Source organism: Euphorbia lathyris, chromosome 3 (assembly GCF_963576675.1).
Source record: "Euphorbia lathyris chromosome 3, ddEupLath1.1, whole genome shotgun sequence".
In the NCBI taxonomy this organism is placed as follows: Eukaryota; Viridiplantae; Streptophyta; class Magnoliopsida; order Malpighiales; family Euphorbiaceae; genus Euphorbia; species Euphorbia lathyris.
Window position 1 is genome coordinate 65565523 of NC_088912.1, and position 17497 is coordinate 65583019.

General features: G+C 36.0%; 2 protein-coding genes across 2 annotated transcripts; one reads left to right on the top strand and one right to left on the bottom strand.

Annotated features, from left to right (window-relative positions):
* The first annotated feature begins 1593 nt into the window (after positions 1–1593).
* LOC136224902 (pleiotropic drug resistance protein 1-like) lies at positions 1594–8502 on the top strand. Its single transcript, XM_066013330.1, has 24 exons — positions 1594–2098; positions 2199–2319; positions 2410–2498; positions 2582–2666; positions 2756–2915; positions 3033–3109; positions 3241–3294; positions 3399–3489; positions 3604–3905; positions 3989–4270; positions 4356–4672; positions 4766–4926; positions 5012–5115; positions 5207–5369; positions 5454–5558; positions 5645–5757; positions 5851–6183; positions 6285–6575; positions 6679–6762; positions 6852–6985; positions 7095–7322; positions 7418–7589; positions 7693–7947; positions 8037–8502. Exons 1-24 carry the CDS (start codon positions 1761–1763, stop codon positions 8295–8297), a joined length of 4320 nt encoding a protein of 1439 aa, XP_065869402.1. The 5' UTR covers positions 1594–1760; the 3' UTR covers positions 8298–8502.
* A 1006-nt stretch (positions 8503–9508) lies between these two features.
* Positions 9509–16438, bottom strand: LOC136222457 (pleiotropic drug resistance protein 1-like). The gene is made up of 23 exons (XM_066010233.1): positions 16023–16438; positions 15796–15916; positions 15631–15719; positions 15454–15538; positions 15155–15314; positions 14985–15061; positions 14583–14636; positions 14402–14492; positions 14027–14328; positions 13665–13946; positions 13251–13567; positions 13014–13174; positions 12809–12912; positions 12564–12726; positions 12256–12476; positions 11836–12168; positions 11458–11748; positions 11281–11364; positions 11067–11200; positions 10712–10939; positions 10439–10610; positions 10098–10352; positions 9509–9960 (listed from the first exon to the last, which is right to left on the bottom strand). Exons 1-23 carry the CDS (start codon positions 16382–16384, stop codon positions 9700–9702), a joined length of 4347 nt encoding a protein of 1448 aa, XP_065866305.1. The 5' UTR covers positions 16385–16438; the 3' UTR covers positions 9509–9699.
* Positions 16439–17497: the final 1059 nt, after the last annotated feature.

Consider the following 17497-nt stretch of genomic DNA (forward strand, 5'->3'; position numbering starts at 1 on the left):
CATTTTCTATCTCATATTTAGTATGGAAAGGCAAAAAATAGTTTCGACAAAAGGAAAATAAATGGATGCTAAATCAATTGAATTTCTTGATATAAATCAATATCATATTCTCTATAAATAATTCACAATCATCCATCACCAATCACCACCCATATTATTGAAGTCGCTATACAACCATTATATATACGGAAAAAAAAAATTAGAGAAGACTTGAGTGCAATTAATCAAAATGAGAGGTTTGAACTCAGAAATTCTTTGTATTAAAACATATCTCTTAACCAATTCAATAATTTTAAAATATTAAAATTCAATAATTTTAAAATATTAAAATTACAAACGAATAAGCCAGAAGTCAAATGTTATCAAATAAAACCAAATTTTTTGATTGATCATAATCTAAATAATGTTTTAAGCCAATTTAAAACTTTTTATATCATTTTTATCTTTTTCACACTTTTGAACTGTTTTTTTTTTCTAAATCAAATTTTCAACTTTTGAAACTAAAAAAATTAATTTTTGAATTAAATTTTATTTTATGGAAATTATAAGAAATTCATAATTTAAAATAAAAAGATAAGAGTTGTATAATTTTAAAGAAATTAGTGTTGAATTTATAAATATTACATATATGCACTCATTTTAGCATGCGAACTTTTAATTTTTTAAGCATTTAACTCACCAAAACGACGAAATTTTAGAGTGTTCGAGGCAAAAAAATTCTAGACATAACATACTGGACTTCAATTTTTTTTTCTCCAACTCCATAAATCTAATTCTGACACCTGCTGTAAAGCTAAAATTAGCTCTCCATATATAAATCACGATTGCTTACCAGCAATATATAATATATATTATGTAAAGCTAATTTACCTCCATTCCCTTATATAGTTCATTATAACAAATTAGTTTTTTCCTCCATATACAAGTAATTCTAAAATTCTAAGAACTTTTAATTTAGTTTTTTGTTCTAAATATTAAATTTTGTTTGAATTGGTACATGTTTTTTTAGTATTCGATGTTTATTCTCCAATAATAACATGTGAGAAAATTTTTTTTAGTTAACCAATATATTTTTAATTTGTGTCAAATATCTTGAAAAACTTATATAAAGTGATGGAATGGAAGGTACTTATTTTATTAAGAATTTCATCTTTCAAAAAAGAAAAAGAATAGAAATATTAGACCCAATAATGTATTAGATAAGACATTTCAGCCTCCATTGAGCAGCCATCCTTATTTCAAACCGGACAAAAAAATAATACTTATTTAAATAATAGTAATAAACTATTATTATTATTATTATTATTATTCACAGTACTGCAAGAAAGAGGCAACTGTCCGAGGTGGCAATAGACATTGCTTCCAGATACCGTGGAAACTAAGAAATATTGAATGGGCTTATGGCAATGGTCAGATCAGATAGATAGATAGATATATTGGAAGAAGAAAAATAGATTTTTCTCTAATTTTAAACACGTAAATATTTTTGTCTTTATGAAAAGTTTGAAGGTGAAAAATGCACACCAAGTTTGAAAGTTCAATGGCCGCCATTCTTGTATCCCCCACACTTATAAAGACCTCAAGTCCTTCATCTCATTTTGCAGAGAAACCCCATTTCCATTCATTCACAACCATTTCTCTCTTCAACTCTCAATTTGGGGTTTTCTTTTTAGTTCACAATTCTACTCAAGAAATAACCAAAAACTCAACAAATTAAGAAGAACAATTTAATTTGATCATAAGTGTTAAAGTCACCCGTCATGGACGGCGATCATTACTTAGGCAGTACTAGTTTACGGAATAGTTTACGCAGAGGAAGCTCTTCCATTTGGAGAAACAGTGGTGCAGATGTTTTCTCTGCATCTTCAAGAGAGGAAGACGATGAAGAAGCTCTTAAATGGGCAGCTCTTGAAAAGCTTCCAACTTATGATCGCTTGAGGAAAGGTATTTTGGTTAGTGTTTCTAAAGGTGCTACTAATGAAATTGATGTCGATAACCTTGGATTTCAAGAAAGAAAAGCTTTGCTTGAGAGGTTGGTTAAAGTTGCTGATGAGGATAACGAGAAATTCTTGTTGAAGCTCAAAAATCGTATTGATAGGTACCTATTTCTTCCTTTTCTGTTTCATATAATATAATGTTCCAGAGAATACCAAAACCTCTGTTTTTTCCTTATGTTTCATTGTTTCTTACAATTTTAGGGTGGGAATCGAAGTTCCGACAATTGAAGTCCGATTTGATCATCTAAATGTAGAAGCACAAGCTTTTGTAGGAAGTAATGCTTTGCCTTCATTCTTCAACTCCTCCTTCAGTGTTGTAGAGGTAAGTTATCTGCAGAATAGCCTATTTGATTCGGTTATGGTTATGGTGTGCCTATAAGCTAACTTTTCTTTTCCCTTTTCAATCTTAAAGGGTCTCTTGAATTCTTTACATCTCCTTCCAAGTAGGAAGAGACCATTGACCATACTTAAGGATGTTAGTGGAATCCTCAAGCCATCAAGGTATTTCAAACTCTCAACAATTAATTTCTGAATTAGCTTCGGTAATTTTAGTTGCTGATCTTTTTGGTATGTGTACATGACAGAATGACTTTGCTTTTGGGTCCTCCAAGTTCCGGAAAGACTTCACTTTTGTTGGCTCTAGCTGGAAAACTTGATCCTGATCTAAAGGTACCCATATATTTTGTTCTACTTTTTAATGAATCATGAGGGCCGATGTAGTTTCTAATGTTTCTCGATTTCCCAAATTCCTTTCTCAGTTCTCGGGTAGTGTGACTTACAACGGGCATGCAATGAATGAGTTCATACCTCAGAGAACAGCTGCCTACATCAGCCAGCATGATCTTCACATCGGAGAAATGACTGTTAGAGAAACTTTGGCTTTTTCTGCTAGATGCCAGGGAGTTGGAACTCAACATGGTAAGATAACCAGACTTGATATATATGCTCTTTTCTTTCTTTCTTTCTTTCCCCCTTTTTCTTAAAATTATTTTTGCTAAACTATTTTCATAATACTAAAACTTTTGTGATTTGCAGAAATGCTAGCAGAGTTATCAAGAAGAGAAAAGGCAGCAAATATTAAGCCTGATCCTGATATTGATGTCTTTATGAAGGTGAAAAAACTATTCTTCATATTTATAACTATCATATGCTCAGTGAAGATCTTAACCATAATAATTTTGAATAATAAGTTCTATTTCTAGCAGAGATTGATTTTCTTTATCTTTCATATTTGGTATCACAGGCAGCAGCCACGGAAGGTCAAGAGACTAATGTTATCACAGACTATGTTTTGAAGGTATTTTCACAGTGGAGTGTTTTAATAACAAAGACATGACTTCAGAAACAACATATTCAATATTCAAGAAGATGTTTGATATATTTATCTCTTAAATTCAACAGATATTAGGATTGGAAGTCTGTGCAGATACTATGGTAGGCAATGAAATGATAAGGGGCATTTCTGGAGGCCAAAGAAAGCGTGTTACAACAGGTAAGAAGAATACAGTGTAACCTCCATAGTCAATTTCAATTCCATCTTCAAAGTGAATTAATGATTGCATTTTCAAGTATATGCATGAACTTATACTCATCAATCTAATTCCAGGTGAAATGTTGGTTGGACCGTCAAAGGCATTATTTATGGATGAGATTTCTACTGGTTTGGACAGTTCAACAACATTTCAAATTGTTAACTCACTGAGGCATTCCGTTCACATTTATAATGGAACTACTATCATCTCGCTTCTTCAGCCAGCTCCAGAGACTTACAACCTCTTTGATGATATCATTCTGATCTCAGACGGTCAGATAGTGTATCAGGGTCCTCGTGAGAATGTGCTCGAGTTTTTTGAACATATGGGCTTTAAGTGTCCAGAAAGAAAAGGAGCTGCTGACTTCTTACAAGAAGTAATGACATTTCTGCTTCTGCAATAGCAATTTTATTTAAGATGAAGTTCCATCAACTCATATGAGTATTGAATTTACTGCAGGTGACATCTAAGAAAGATCAGAAGCAGTACTGGGCAAATAAAGAGCAGCCTTACAGGTTTGTAACAGTGGACGAATTCGTCAAGGCATTTCAATCTTTTGAAATAGGAAGAAGAGTTCGGCAGGACCTTTCTATTCCATATGATAAGAGCAAGAATCATCCAGCTGCTTTGACAAAAAAACATTATGGGGTTGGAAAGATGGAGTTATTCAAAGCATGCTGCTCAAGGGAATTCTTGCTCATGAAAAGGAACTCATTTGTCTACACCTTCAAGCTTTCCCAAGTAATTGTCAACATAATAAATATTTTCAGGCTCTAAATTTTGCAGTTTTGGGTATTAATCCTCACTAATTGCATCTTTGTACCAGCTCATTTTGATGGCAATCATTGGTGTGACACTCTTCTTTAGGACTGAGATGGATCGGGATAATGTTGAAGATGGAAATATTTTTGTGGGGGCTTTGTTCTTTGGCCTAACCACAATCATGTTTAACGGTATGTCTGAGCTGTCTATGACCATTGCAAAGCTTCCAGTATTCTACAAGCAAAGAGACCTCCTATTCTTTCCTCCATGGGCATATTCAATTCCTTCATGGATCCTTAAAATTCCCATCACATTTGTGGAAGTTGGTGTCTGGGTGTTCATTACTTATTATATCATCGGATTTGATCCTAATGTTGAAAGGTAAGAGAAACTGAAAACTAACATCTTCCTTTGCCATGCTATTTTTTCTTATGTCTTACCTGCTCATTTAAAAATGTTATGTTTCTTGTGCAGGCTGTTTAGGCAGTTCTTCCTACTTTTATTAGTAAACCAGATGGCCTCTGGTCTCTTCCGAACTATCGCTGCAGTTGGAAGGAACATGATTGTTGCTAACACCTTCGGATCATTTGCACTGCTTACACTTTTTGCATTGGGTGGTGTCGTCTTGTCACGAGGTAGTATTGCACACAAAGTATGCTTGAGAGAATCAGAACTTTCTATAAATGGAAGTACTTAAGTTTTCTTTTCTTTTCATAACAGAGAACGTCAAGAAATGGTGGATATGGGGTTACTGGATTTCACCACTGATGTATGGGCAGAATGCAATTGTTGTTAATGAATTTCTTGGCAACAGTTGGAATCATGTAATTTTCTTAAGCAAGCCAATCCATATTTATTTAGTGCATTTACATATACATGACAAACTGATGCCTAAACGTATTGTTCAAATTACAGGTTCCTGTGAACTCAACCTCCACAGAACCACTGGGAATTCAAGTTCTGAGATCTCGCGGTTTCTTCACAGAACCAAAATGGTATTGGATAGGAGTAATGGCATCAGCAGGTTATATAATCCTGTTCAACTTCCTTTACACCGTTGCTCTCTCTTACTTTGGTGGTGAGTAACATAGCTATCCTCAACTTATGATCTCTGAAAATGTGAACTTTTGTTAAAATTTTCTCTCGATCATACAATTTGCAGCATTTGACAAGCCTCGCGCTGTTGTATCTGATGAGCCTGAAACAAGTGGAACTGGGGGAGCCATTCAGATGGCACAAGTTGAAAGTAGCCATAGAAACAACACAGGTACCATACTAATTCATAAAATGATCTCAAGTGATTTTCAGATTTTTCGATAATTTGCAGTTTAATAAGCTCAGTTTTACTTGCAGAAGGGGGCAATGGATTAGAAGAGGTCAGCCAGGGCAAGAAGGGAATGGTTCTTCCCTTCGTACCACATTCCATCACCTTCGACAATGTTATCTACTCTGTGGACATGCCAGCGGTATCAAAATTTTAAAACTAGTGCAGTCTCTTCTTTTCATTGACATTGTTGAAAGAAAATTAAAATTTGATCTTGATATGTTGAATTTCACAGGAAATGAAAAATCAAGGAGTTGTCGAAGATAAATTAGTGCTTTTAAAGAGCGTGAGCGGTGCTTTCAGGCCAGGTGTTCTCACAGCTTTGATGGGCGTTAGTGGTGCTGGTAAAACCACTCTAATGGATGTACTGGCTGGTAGAAAAACTGGTGGATATATTGAGGGGAACATAGCAATTTCTGGGTATCCAAAGAAGCAAGAAACCTTTGCTCGAATTTCAGGATACTGTGAACAGAATGATATACACTCTCCTCAAGTTACAGTATATGAATCCTTAGTATACTCAGCTTGGCTTCGTTTGTCCTCTGATGTTGATGCCAAAACCAGAAAGGTATGTGTCTGAGATGTTAAAAGGGCCAAAGCTCAACAAGCATGGGTTTATATTATCTCAGGTCGAACTAATGAACTTCATATTGCCAAATTTTGTTGCAGATGTTTGTTGATGAGGTGATGGAGCTTGTTGAGCTGGCTCCATTGAAGGAAGCGCTAGTCGGCTTGCCTGGTGTGAATGGTCTGTCTACAGAGCAGAGAAAAAGGCTCACCATAGCAGTTGAGCTGGTAGCTAACCCCTCAATAATATTCATGGATGAGCCAACTTCAGGGCTAGATGCAAGAGCAGCTGCAATTGTTATGAGAACAGTTAGGAACACTGTGGACACAGGAAGAACTGTTGTCTGCACTATCCATCAGCCAAGTATCGATATATTTGATGCATTTGATGAGGTAAGGGAAAAGAAATGTAATGTTTACAAGACATAAGAGTTAGGGCTCTAATGTTGATTTTTCATCACTAGTATTGACATATTTATTCATTATGGCATTGCAGTTATTCCTGATGAAAAGAGGAGGAGAAGAGATATTTGTTGGGCAATTGGGTCGCCTTTCTTGCCAATTGATTAAATATTTTGAGGTACATTGATCTCATGAGCACAATAAGGAATAACAGTTGATACATATCTTTATTCATTCTGCTAATTCTTTCATCATTCTTTGGTGCAGAGCATTGAAGGAGTCAGTAAAATTCCACATGGTTACAATCCAGCAACTTGGATGCTAGAAGTCTCTAGTTCCGCTCAGGAGTTGGCTTTAGGGGTTGATTTTGCCAACATTTACAGGAATTCAGATCTTTATAGGTATATATATTGTACTTTTTAACCTAATGCTTTCCATTTAATCTAAGATCTTTAGGTAATCTAGAGATTTCTATTCTTCTTACTGTTGATTCTTGATTGCATATTCCAGACGAAACAAGGCAATGATCCAGGAACTAAGCAAGCCTGCTCCTGGTACAAAGGACCTCTATTTCCCTACAGAGTATTCACAGCCCTTCTTAGTCCAATGCACTGCTTGCTTATGGAAGCAATATTGGTCATACTGGAGGAATCCACCATATACAGCTGTACGATTCTGGTTCACAACCTTTATCGCCTTGATGTTCGGAACAATTTTCTGGGACATTGGCTCCAAAGCGTGAGTTGCAATATTCTACCAAAAAAGTTAAAGTTAGAGAGAATTTTGTCTGTTATCATCCATTAATATCTAATGTTGTTCTGTTTTAATTTCAGTGACGGTGTACAAGCTATTGGGAATGCAATGGGTTCAATGTATGCAGCTGTTCTCTTCCTTGGTGTGCAAAATGCACAATCAGTGCAGCCTGTTGTTGCTGTTGAAAGAACCGTCTTTTATAGAGAGAGAGCTGCTGGAATGTACTCTGCCATGCCCTATGCTTATGCACAGGTACCATTACCATACCAACTTGAATTATAGAACTGTTTGATGCATACACTATAACATAACATCTTCAATGTTTTAATTTGTTTGTTTGTTTGTTCTGTTCCAGGCCCTGATTGAAGTTCCATACGTATTCGTTCAATCTGCAGTTTACAGCCTTATAACATATGCAATGATTGGATTCGAATGGACAGCTGCTAAGTTCTTATGGTACCTATTCTTCTTGTACTTCACGTTGATGTACTTCACCTACTACGGAATGATGACTGTTGCTATGACTCCAAACCACCACATTGCTGCTATAGTATCTTCTGCATTCTATTCCATATGGAATTTGTTTGCCGGATTCATCGTAACCCGACCTGTAAGTATTGTGCACCCTAAATTTCATTAAAATGCATGCATGGTTTATGAATGACAAGTAATATTAATTTGCTTTGATTCCAAAAACAGCAAATGCCAGTGTGGTGGAGATGGTACTACTGGGGATGCCCAATTGCATGGACTCTGTATGGATTAGTTGCATCACAATTTGGGGATGTGAAGACTCTTCTTGGAGACTCAGGTCAAACAGTGGAGCAATATGTTGAAGAATATTATGGCATGAAACATGATTTTCTTGGAGTTGTAGCAGTTGTAGTTGTGGGTATCACTGTTGCATTTGCATTCATTTTTGCTATTTCCATCAAGGCCTTTAATTTCCAGAGGCGGTAGACTACTAAATGCCTTTCCCTTTTGCACTTATTTATTTTTAATTTGTACCAAATTTTTTATTTTTTGTTATAACAAGGTTTTGGTTTTGGTTTGTTGTCTACATAACCGGCCGGAACAAACTTGTTCAAGTCATTGTATGTATAATTTTTCTTCTATATACATAATATTTGATTTTCAATAACATGTAATGCAATTTAAATTTGAAGGCTTCTCTATTAACATTTTATTCCAACTTTATTCTTCAATTCATGGCTAAAATATATTCATGATACCTCAATTGTATAAAAATCCAAATGATGGTTGGTGAGTGTAAATATCCGTATACTATGCTATATATTAAGGTTCCCAAACGCTACTTTTGGAATACGTAAACTCCTAAACTTCCTCCTCACTTTTCTTGCATTTCTCCACGTTAAATCACATTTCATTTTCGTTTCAATTTGACACCTTAATTCAAAAAATAAACTATGGAAGGAAGAATTTGAAGGAATTAGTGTGGAAACACAAGGGAGAATACCGTACACTAGAAACAATCTCTCTCTACAAGTGAATAAAAGAAAAAGGATATGCATTTTTTGTTTGACAGCTTTTATAAGTAATGTTAATTACTTTATACCTTTTCGATTTCATTAACGCATATGGACTAGAAAGTGACTAAAGAATGTTTCTTCTTGGTGTTTACCCCTTATACATGAAAATAAGTCTCTACCATTTTTCTTAACATTCATCATCAACCCACCTCAGAACTCATGTTCTCAAACGTGTAACACGTCTTTCCTCAAGGTAACTTCCAAACTACAAGGTAACTTCCAAACTAAAAGGTAACCCATCCTTGAGTCTACAAATAACTTCTCGTTTAATGTTAAGTCGTTGGATTTTTAGAGGAAGAAAAGGAACAAAGAATTATTACATTTAGTAACTTTATCATCAGAGAGTTTGTAGGAAGAATACCCTTCCCACCACACTGTAGTCTCCTCAATGGTTTAATCTTTAGGTTAAGACCTTTATCCTCGAGTTCATCCTCAATGGTTTAATTACAGATATTATACTAATCTCTTACAAGTGTAATTATTCGCAGGTTATCAATATTCTTTTGATGATTTCAGTGATGATGAGTCTACTCTACATCAGATCTTGTTAACGGATTGCCTAAGGTAATATCTATGTCTCAGTATGTATAGCAAGAGATCCAAAAATTTGTTAAAGGCAAGGGACAAGTGACAGATCAAGGAAATGAATGCAAAGTCACGGACATTAAAGTAGTGGTCCAAAATCAATGAAAGCAAGTACAAATAAGTTGCACGTGAAGTGCATGACATCAAAATAGAAAGTATATGTGTTGGTAAGCAACTGATTTTCCTATCATACAAGTTACAGGATAACTAAATTTACAAAACTATTGTTATCGGTTCTGGAAATTAAAGGACCTAATAGATACACCAAAAATAGTTGCAAATAGTACAGTGATTCCAAGAATCACAGCTGCTACAACTCCTAGAAAATCATGCTTGATGCCATAATATTCTCTCACAAAATCTCCCACACTTTGGGAGGAATCCTCAAATGTATCCTTAATATCTCCAAACTGTGATCCAATTAATCCATACAAGGTCCATGAAACTGGGCATGCCCAGTAGTACCATCTCCACCACACAGGCATCCTCTGTTACACCAACAGTACAATAACATTAGTCCACTAAATAAATAATGTCTATTACAATGTATTTATTTATATACATGTTACAACTGAAGTACTATAAAATTTCTCCTATATAACATTTGAAACAATTCAACACTTACAGTTCGGGGGATGATGAATCCCGAAAAGAGGTTCCATATTCCGTAAAATGCTGATGATATTATGGATGCAATATGGTGGTTCGGTGTCACAGCAACGGCCATCATTCCATAGTAGGTGAAGTATAACAATGTGAAGTACATGAAGAACACATACCAAAGGAACTTAGCAGCAGTCCATTCGAATCCGATCATGGAGTATGTTAGAAGAGAATACACAATAGCTTGAACAAAAACATACGGAAGCTCAACTAGGACCTGTTACAGAATTAAGATAAATTATGTCAAACAATAAACAAATCTAAATTATGAGAAATTACGTGAAAATACGAAAATTTTATCACCTGTGCATACGCGTAGGCCAAAGCTGAATACATTCCTGCAGCTTTCTCTCTATAGAAGACACTTCTTTCAACCGCAACAACTGGCTGCACGGACGCTGCATTTTGCACCCCGAGGAAAAGTACGGCAGTGTACATTGAGCCCGTAGCATTGAAAACATCTTGTTGTTGAGTTCTGCAGTTCACAAAAAAGAAAAAAGAATAATTAAGATGGCTTAAACGAAACTGTTTTAGCTCCTACTTTCGAATTATTTTCAAGTACTAAATGTTGCATACCTTATGGAGCCAAGATCCCAAAAGATTGTCCCAAACATCAAAGCAATGAAGGTTGTAAACAGAAATCTAACTGCAGTATATGGTGGATTCCGCCAATATGACAAACGTTGCTTCCACAAGCAAGCAATACATTGAGTTAAAAATGACTGAGAATATTGTGTAGGGAAATAGAGGTCCTTTGAACCGGGAACTGGTTTGCTTAATTCATCAATCATTGCTTTGTTCCTCCTGAAATATGCCACATACTACTATTAGCGAACATTTCATATCTAGCTTATTTGTATGACGAACGAAACATCAATATCGTTAGAGTATTCTTCTGTTCAATCAAGTAAGAAAATTAGTACTAGTATACCTGAAGAGTTCTGAATTCTTGTAAATGGCAGCGAAGTCGATGCCTAAAGACAACTCTTGTGCAGAGCTAGAAACTTCCAGCATCCATGTTGCTGGATTGTAACCATCTTTAATTTTACTGACTCCTTCAATTTCCTAAGATGAGAAGATTGAAACAGAATTAGCATGAAAAAGGATTTAAATACATTTTTTAAATGTTCTTTTGTTATTATTACCTCAAAATATTTAACTAGGCGACAAGAATGGTGTCCCAAAGGCCCTACATATATTTCTTCTCCTCCTCTCTTCATTAAGAACAGCTGCAAAATAAAATAAAAAGTATGATACACTAAGAACTTCAGAACCAAAACAAGCCATAATTCTTTATGATCCTTTAAAAAAAAGTTTCTTACCTCATCAAAAGCTTCAAATATATCAATACTTGGCTGATGGATAGTGCAGACAACAGTTCTTCCTGTGTCAACAGTGTTCCGGACCGTTCTCATAACAATTGCAGCAGCTCTTGCATCTAGTCCTGAAGTTGGCTCATCCATGAATATTATAGAGGGGTTTGCCACTAGCTCAACAGCTATTGTTAGTCGCTTCCGCTGCTCCGTAGACAGACCATTGACACCAGGCAACCCAACCAGTGCTTGCCTCAACGGATTCAGTTCCACAAGCTCCATCACTTCCTCAACAAACATCTGCAACAAAGTATTATACATCAATGTAGCAAAGTACAAAGTGTTCGTAATTACATCGAAAATAGGACATCTGAAATAGATGGTTACCGTTCTGGTTTCAGAATTGACGTCTGGGGGAAGACGAAGCCAAGCAGAGTAGACTAAGGATTCATAGACAGTAACATGTGGAGAGTGGATGTCATTTTGTTCACAATATCCTGAAATTCTAGCAAATGTTTCTTGGATCTTTGGATACCCGGATATATTGATGTTCCCCTCTATGTATCCACCAGTTTTCCTACCTGCCAGCACATCCATCAGAGTTGTTTTACCTGCACCGCTTACACCCATTAAAGCTGTGAGAATTCCTGGCCTGAAAGCGCCACTCACACCTTTCAAGAGCACCAATTTATCATCTCCTATTCCCTGATTTTTCATTTCCTGCAAAGTTTAGTTTCACAAGGTCAAGTTCACCAATTCTTTTGACGAGATAGAGAAATTGGTGTTCTATTCTTAACTTTTTAGTACCTGTGGCATATCAACAGAGTATATGACATTATCAAATGTGATGGAATGTGGTTCAAATGGAAGAACCATTCCTTTTTTCTTGTTATGGCTTGACTCAGTTCCACTTGGCCTAATTTCATTTCCATTATGACTGCTTTCTTTTCGTGATAACTGAAGGGCTCTTCCAGTTCTTTCTCTTTCTTCAGTCTCATCCGGTATAATAGCCTGAGGCTTCTCGAATTCTGCCAAATTTTTTTGTGTTATTTAGCACACACTCTCATTTTCAGGAAAAAGTATTGAACTGGTAAGAATAAGACGTAGAAACTCACGGTCAAGGAAAGTGAGAGCCAGAGTGAATAACAAGTTGAATAACAGCATGAATCCTGCCAATGCTCCAACACCTATCCAATACCAATATGCGTGTGGGAAGAATCCACGAGCTTTCATGAATTGAACTCCAAGAGATTCTGTTGAGGTTGAATTTGCTGGAATCTGTAATTTGTAAATTAAGTTAGGAATTCTCCCAATTATAGTTCCAAACATAAAAATAGGCAAACCAGTTGAACAAAATTACATGACTCCAGCTTTTTCCAAGAAACTCATTAACAACAATTGCATTCTGACCATACATCATTGGTGAGATCCAGTAACCCCATAACCACCATTTCTTAATGTTGTCTGTTGCATCCAAAAGTAGAAAAATTAATAGAAAGATCAGTTTGCCTTTGCTTTTCATATTATTATTCTATCATACAAACTGATATACTAATATTGTGCACCTCGCGATAGCACCATCCCTCCTAATGCGAAAAGTGCAAGCAGAGCAAATGACCCAAATGTGTTAGCAACAATCATGTTTCTTCCAGCTGCAGCAATGGTGCGAAATAGTCCAGAGGCCATCTGGCTAACAAGTAAGAGCAGAAGGTATTGCTTGAACAACCTGCAGCCATAGCATTTTCGTCAGCTCGAATCGAACATATTCCTTATCCTTTCTTTTTTTATTTCAATGTTCTCACCTCCCAATGTTAGGATCGAACCCAATGACGTAATAAGTGATGAAAACCCAAACAGCAACTTCCAAGAATGTAATAGGAATTTTAAGAATCCATGTGGGAAGAGAATATGCCCATGGAGGATAGAATAGGAAGTCCCTTTGCTTGTAGAATACAGGAAGCTTTGCAATAGTCATAGATAGTTCTGACATACCATTAAACATGATCATCACCATAGTGAAGAACAAGGCACCCAGATAAATACCTCCGTCCATGATATTTTCTCGGTGCATTTCAGTTCGCAGGAAGAGTGTCATTGCAATGATTGCCATAACTGTAAGCTAAGTAGCCGAAAAATAAAAATAAAAGACGATCTTCGAGAAACAAATCTGTCATAACATATGTTAACTTAAGAGTACGAATATTTTTTATAATTACCTGCATGAGCTTGAAGATATAGACAAATGAGTTCCTTTTCATAAGCAAGAATTCCCTTGAGAAGCAAGCTTTAAGAAGCTCCATTGTTCCAACACCATACTTTTCGGTAGCCAAAGCAGCCGGATGACTCTTTCTCTTATCAAATGGGGTTGAAAGAACTTCTCCAATTCCTCGTCCCACATCAAATGATTGAAATGCCTCAGCAAATTCTTGGACTGTGACAAAATTGTAAGGTTGATCTCTATGTTCCCAATACTGCTGTTGATCTTTCCTTGAAGTCACCTGCAAGGAGCTTCATGTATAAGCCATTTTCAAGTAAAATGCTATTAGAAGAAATACAAAATTTCCATGCTTGTGCTTACCTCTTGCAGAAAATCAGCAACGCCTTTTCTCTCAGGGCATTTGAAGCCCATAGATTCAAAAAATCCAAGCACACGTTCACGAGGACCCTGATAAACAATCTGGCCTTCGGACAGAAGAATAATGTCATCGAAGAGGTCATAAGTCTCTGGTGCTGGCTGCAGGAGGGAAATGACAGCAGTTCCATTAAGAATATGAATGGATTGCTTCAGTGAGTTCACAATTTGGAAAGTTGTTGAGCTGTCCAAGCCAGTGGAGATTTCATCCATAAACAATGCCCTTGCAGGCCCAACCAGCATTTCACCTTCATTTCAATGATTTCAGCCACTAATTTGAAAAATGAAAATGCCATTTCAATGATTTCACCTTCATTTTACCTGTTGTAACACGCTTTCTCTGTCCACCGGAGATGCCCCTCAGCATCTCATCTCCGACCATTGTGTCTGCACACACTTCTAATCCTAATATCTGTAAAAAGACATTAAATGAGTTATAAAGCATTTGAATTGAAAATTATCAAGATTTTCATGATCTTACAGTATTTTGAGAAGTTAATACCTTCAATATATAATCGGTGACCACATTGGCTTCCTGACCTTCTGTTGATATTGCCTGTGATACGGCGAATATTTGAAAATCAAAACGAATCTCCTTAATGCAGCTTGTTTAGTTAAGAAAGCAATTCTCATTAAGTACAAGAAAAAAAAAAGCTCAATTAAAGTTAATGGTAAGAATGACCATAAAAAATCTAATAGCTTAAACTGGTTGCTGAGGTTCCAAGATTATGTAGTTTTATTATCTCTAATGCACCTCACCTGCACACGAATGCCTCTCCGGCTTAAAGCATGTACAAACACATGTCTAGCTCTATTTTGTACTGCAACTTATTTAGTAAAATAGGCTGCTAGGTCTCAAACTCTAAACATTAGTAATGTGTAGAGTTATCCTTTCTTTTCTTACTTTCATGAAAACATCAAGATCCGGATCTGGTTTGATATTTGCAGCGTTTTCTCGTCTAGCCAACTCTGCTAACATATCTGCAATATATGAAGAATGATCTAGATTATTATTCACAATCACACTGCATCAATGAAAATAATGTTAAAAAAGAAAGGATTGAAAAATCGAACCATGCCGGCTTCCAACACCTTGGCATCTAGCAGAAAATGCAAGAGTTTCCCTTACAGTCATTTCTCCTATGTGAAGATCATGCTGGCTGATATAGGCAGCTGTCCTTTCCGCTATGAATTCATTCATCTGATGCCCATTGTAAGTCAGATTCCCAGAAAACTGCAAGAGATAGAAACTCATTATGTTATCAAAGTTAATGATGAAAACCAACAACCAGAAAATGAATGAACCTGGAAAGTCAACGTTCAATAAATCTCAACCATTCAAAATTACAAAGCTACAAGGACTTTATCATCACCTTCAATCTAGGATCAAGTTTTCCTGCCAATGCCAACAGAAGTGTAGTCTTTCCGGAACTTGGAGGACCCAAAAGTAAAGTAATCCTGGAGTTTATGAATAAAGAAGAAATTAGCAGATAAATACAAAATCATAGTATCAGAAGAAACAATGGCCGTGATTAAGCTTATCATCTAACCTTGATGGCATGATGACTCCACTAACATCTTTAAGGATGGTCAAGCATTTCTTTCTACTTGGAAGGATATGAAGAGAATTCAACAATCCCTAAAACAAACTATAATTAAGAACAAACTTGATATGTTTAAATTAAGATTAACGATAAACATTTGCAATTCGTTACCTCTAATATATTAACAATGAAATTAACAAATGTAGGCAATGCTCTCCTCCCTACAAACGCTTCTGCTTCAATATTTACATGTTCATATCGAACTTCAATTGTAGGAAGTTCAATTCCCACCCTAAAAGCCCCAAAAAACGAGAGAATCAATACATGAAAAAATAAATGTGTTGATGTTCAATCGAAAAAGTAGATAGTCTTTTTTCCTAATTGAAAATGCACATTACCTATCAATCCTGTTCTTGAGCTGCAACAGAAACTTTTCATTATCTTGTTCAGCAACTCTAACTAATCTCTCAAGCAAACGTTTTCGGTCTTGAAAACCAAGGGCGTCTACTTGAATTTCATGTGTTCCACCATGAGAAGCACTAGTTAAAATACCTTTCCTCAGACGATCATAAGTAGGCAACTTTTCAAGTGCAGCCCATTTAAGAGCTTCTTCATCATCATCTTCTTCTTCACGAGTTGATCTTGAGAAAACATCACCACCATTATTATTATTGTTATTGTTATTGTTGTTTCTCCATATTGAAGAAGCTGTACTTCTAAAGCTACTACCTGCTCTGTACACGTCACCACCCAGCTCCATTTCTTTAATTGAAATCACACCAAAATCAAGATATTGTTTTTCCAATTCAATGAATCAAATTTAGGACTTTTTAACATGCATTTTAAGTTAGGCATTTATAGGTACAAAACGTAACAATTCACATGAGGGGCGGCAATTATTCCATAAATGTGTTACATTATGGTTGGGTTTGGACAGCTTTTAAGACTTTTTCCTGGATATCGTGTTACATAACAAATTCAAAATAATCACTACTTCTTCTTCATCTTTTCACTCTGCATTTATTTTCCATAATCACCACCTCCTCTTCTAGAATGCTTATAAAAGTGAAGGGATCATCCATGGTTTTTCTTTTTTCCAGCAATGGTCATTAAAATTTGAAAGGCCTAATACACAAATGACCCCTCAACTTGTCCAAATGTTGCAACTGCTCCCCTCCCCCAAACTTTCAATTGTAACAACTTACCCTTCAAACTTGTCCAATCGTAAAACATAACCCTTCAAACTTGTCCAATTGTAAAACGTAACCCCAAATTGAGATTTTTTCTACCTCATACATGAAGCAACCGTAAAAACATTTTTCCAGATTCGTATCACGCCATAAAATCTTCGATGGAGCTATTTCTCCACATGAACACTTTTTCACCGTTATAATATCCCAAAATTTTGAATCAAGAAATCACTAAAAAACGAATTGGAATAACAAAAAGAAGAAGAATGAAATATTTCTGATTTACCCTTAGGTTGAAGAATAAGTTGAAGAAGTGGGGATTTGGTTACTTAAATACTGATCGTTTTTTATCCAAAGATCTGATCATCACATTCCACTCCCCCTTCTCGCTCCTTCACATCCTCGAGAGTTTTGCATGGAAGGGTTTCGACTCACGACCTCCTGCAGCGTCTAGGCTTATCTTTTGCCTCTCGTTGCGTTCTTTGTGGTAGGGATGCTGAGTCCATTAACCACTTATTCATTAGCTGTTCTTTTGCAGATTCTTTGTGGAAGGCACTTGAGATTCATTTTGACTGTGCTTTACCTCGTCATTCCCAATTCATCCACTTCTTCAGCACTCTTCGTAGCATTCATTTTGGCTCACAGGTGTCGATGATCTGGCGTGTTGCCACTGTCTCTTGCAT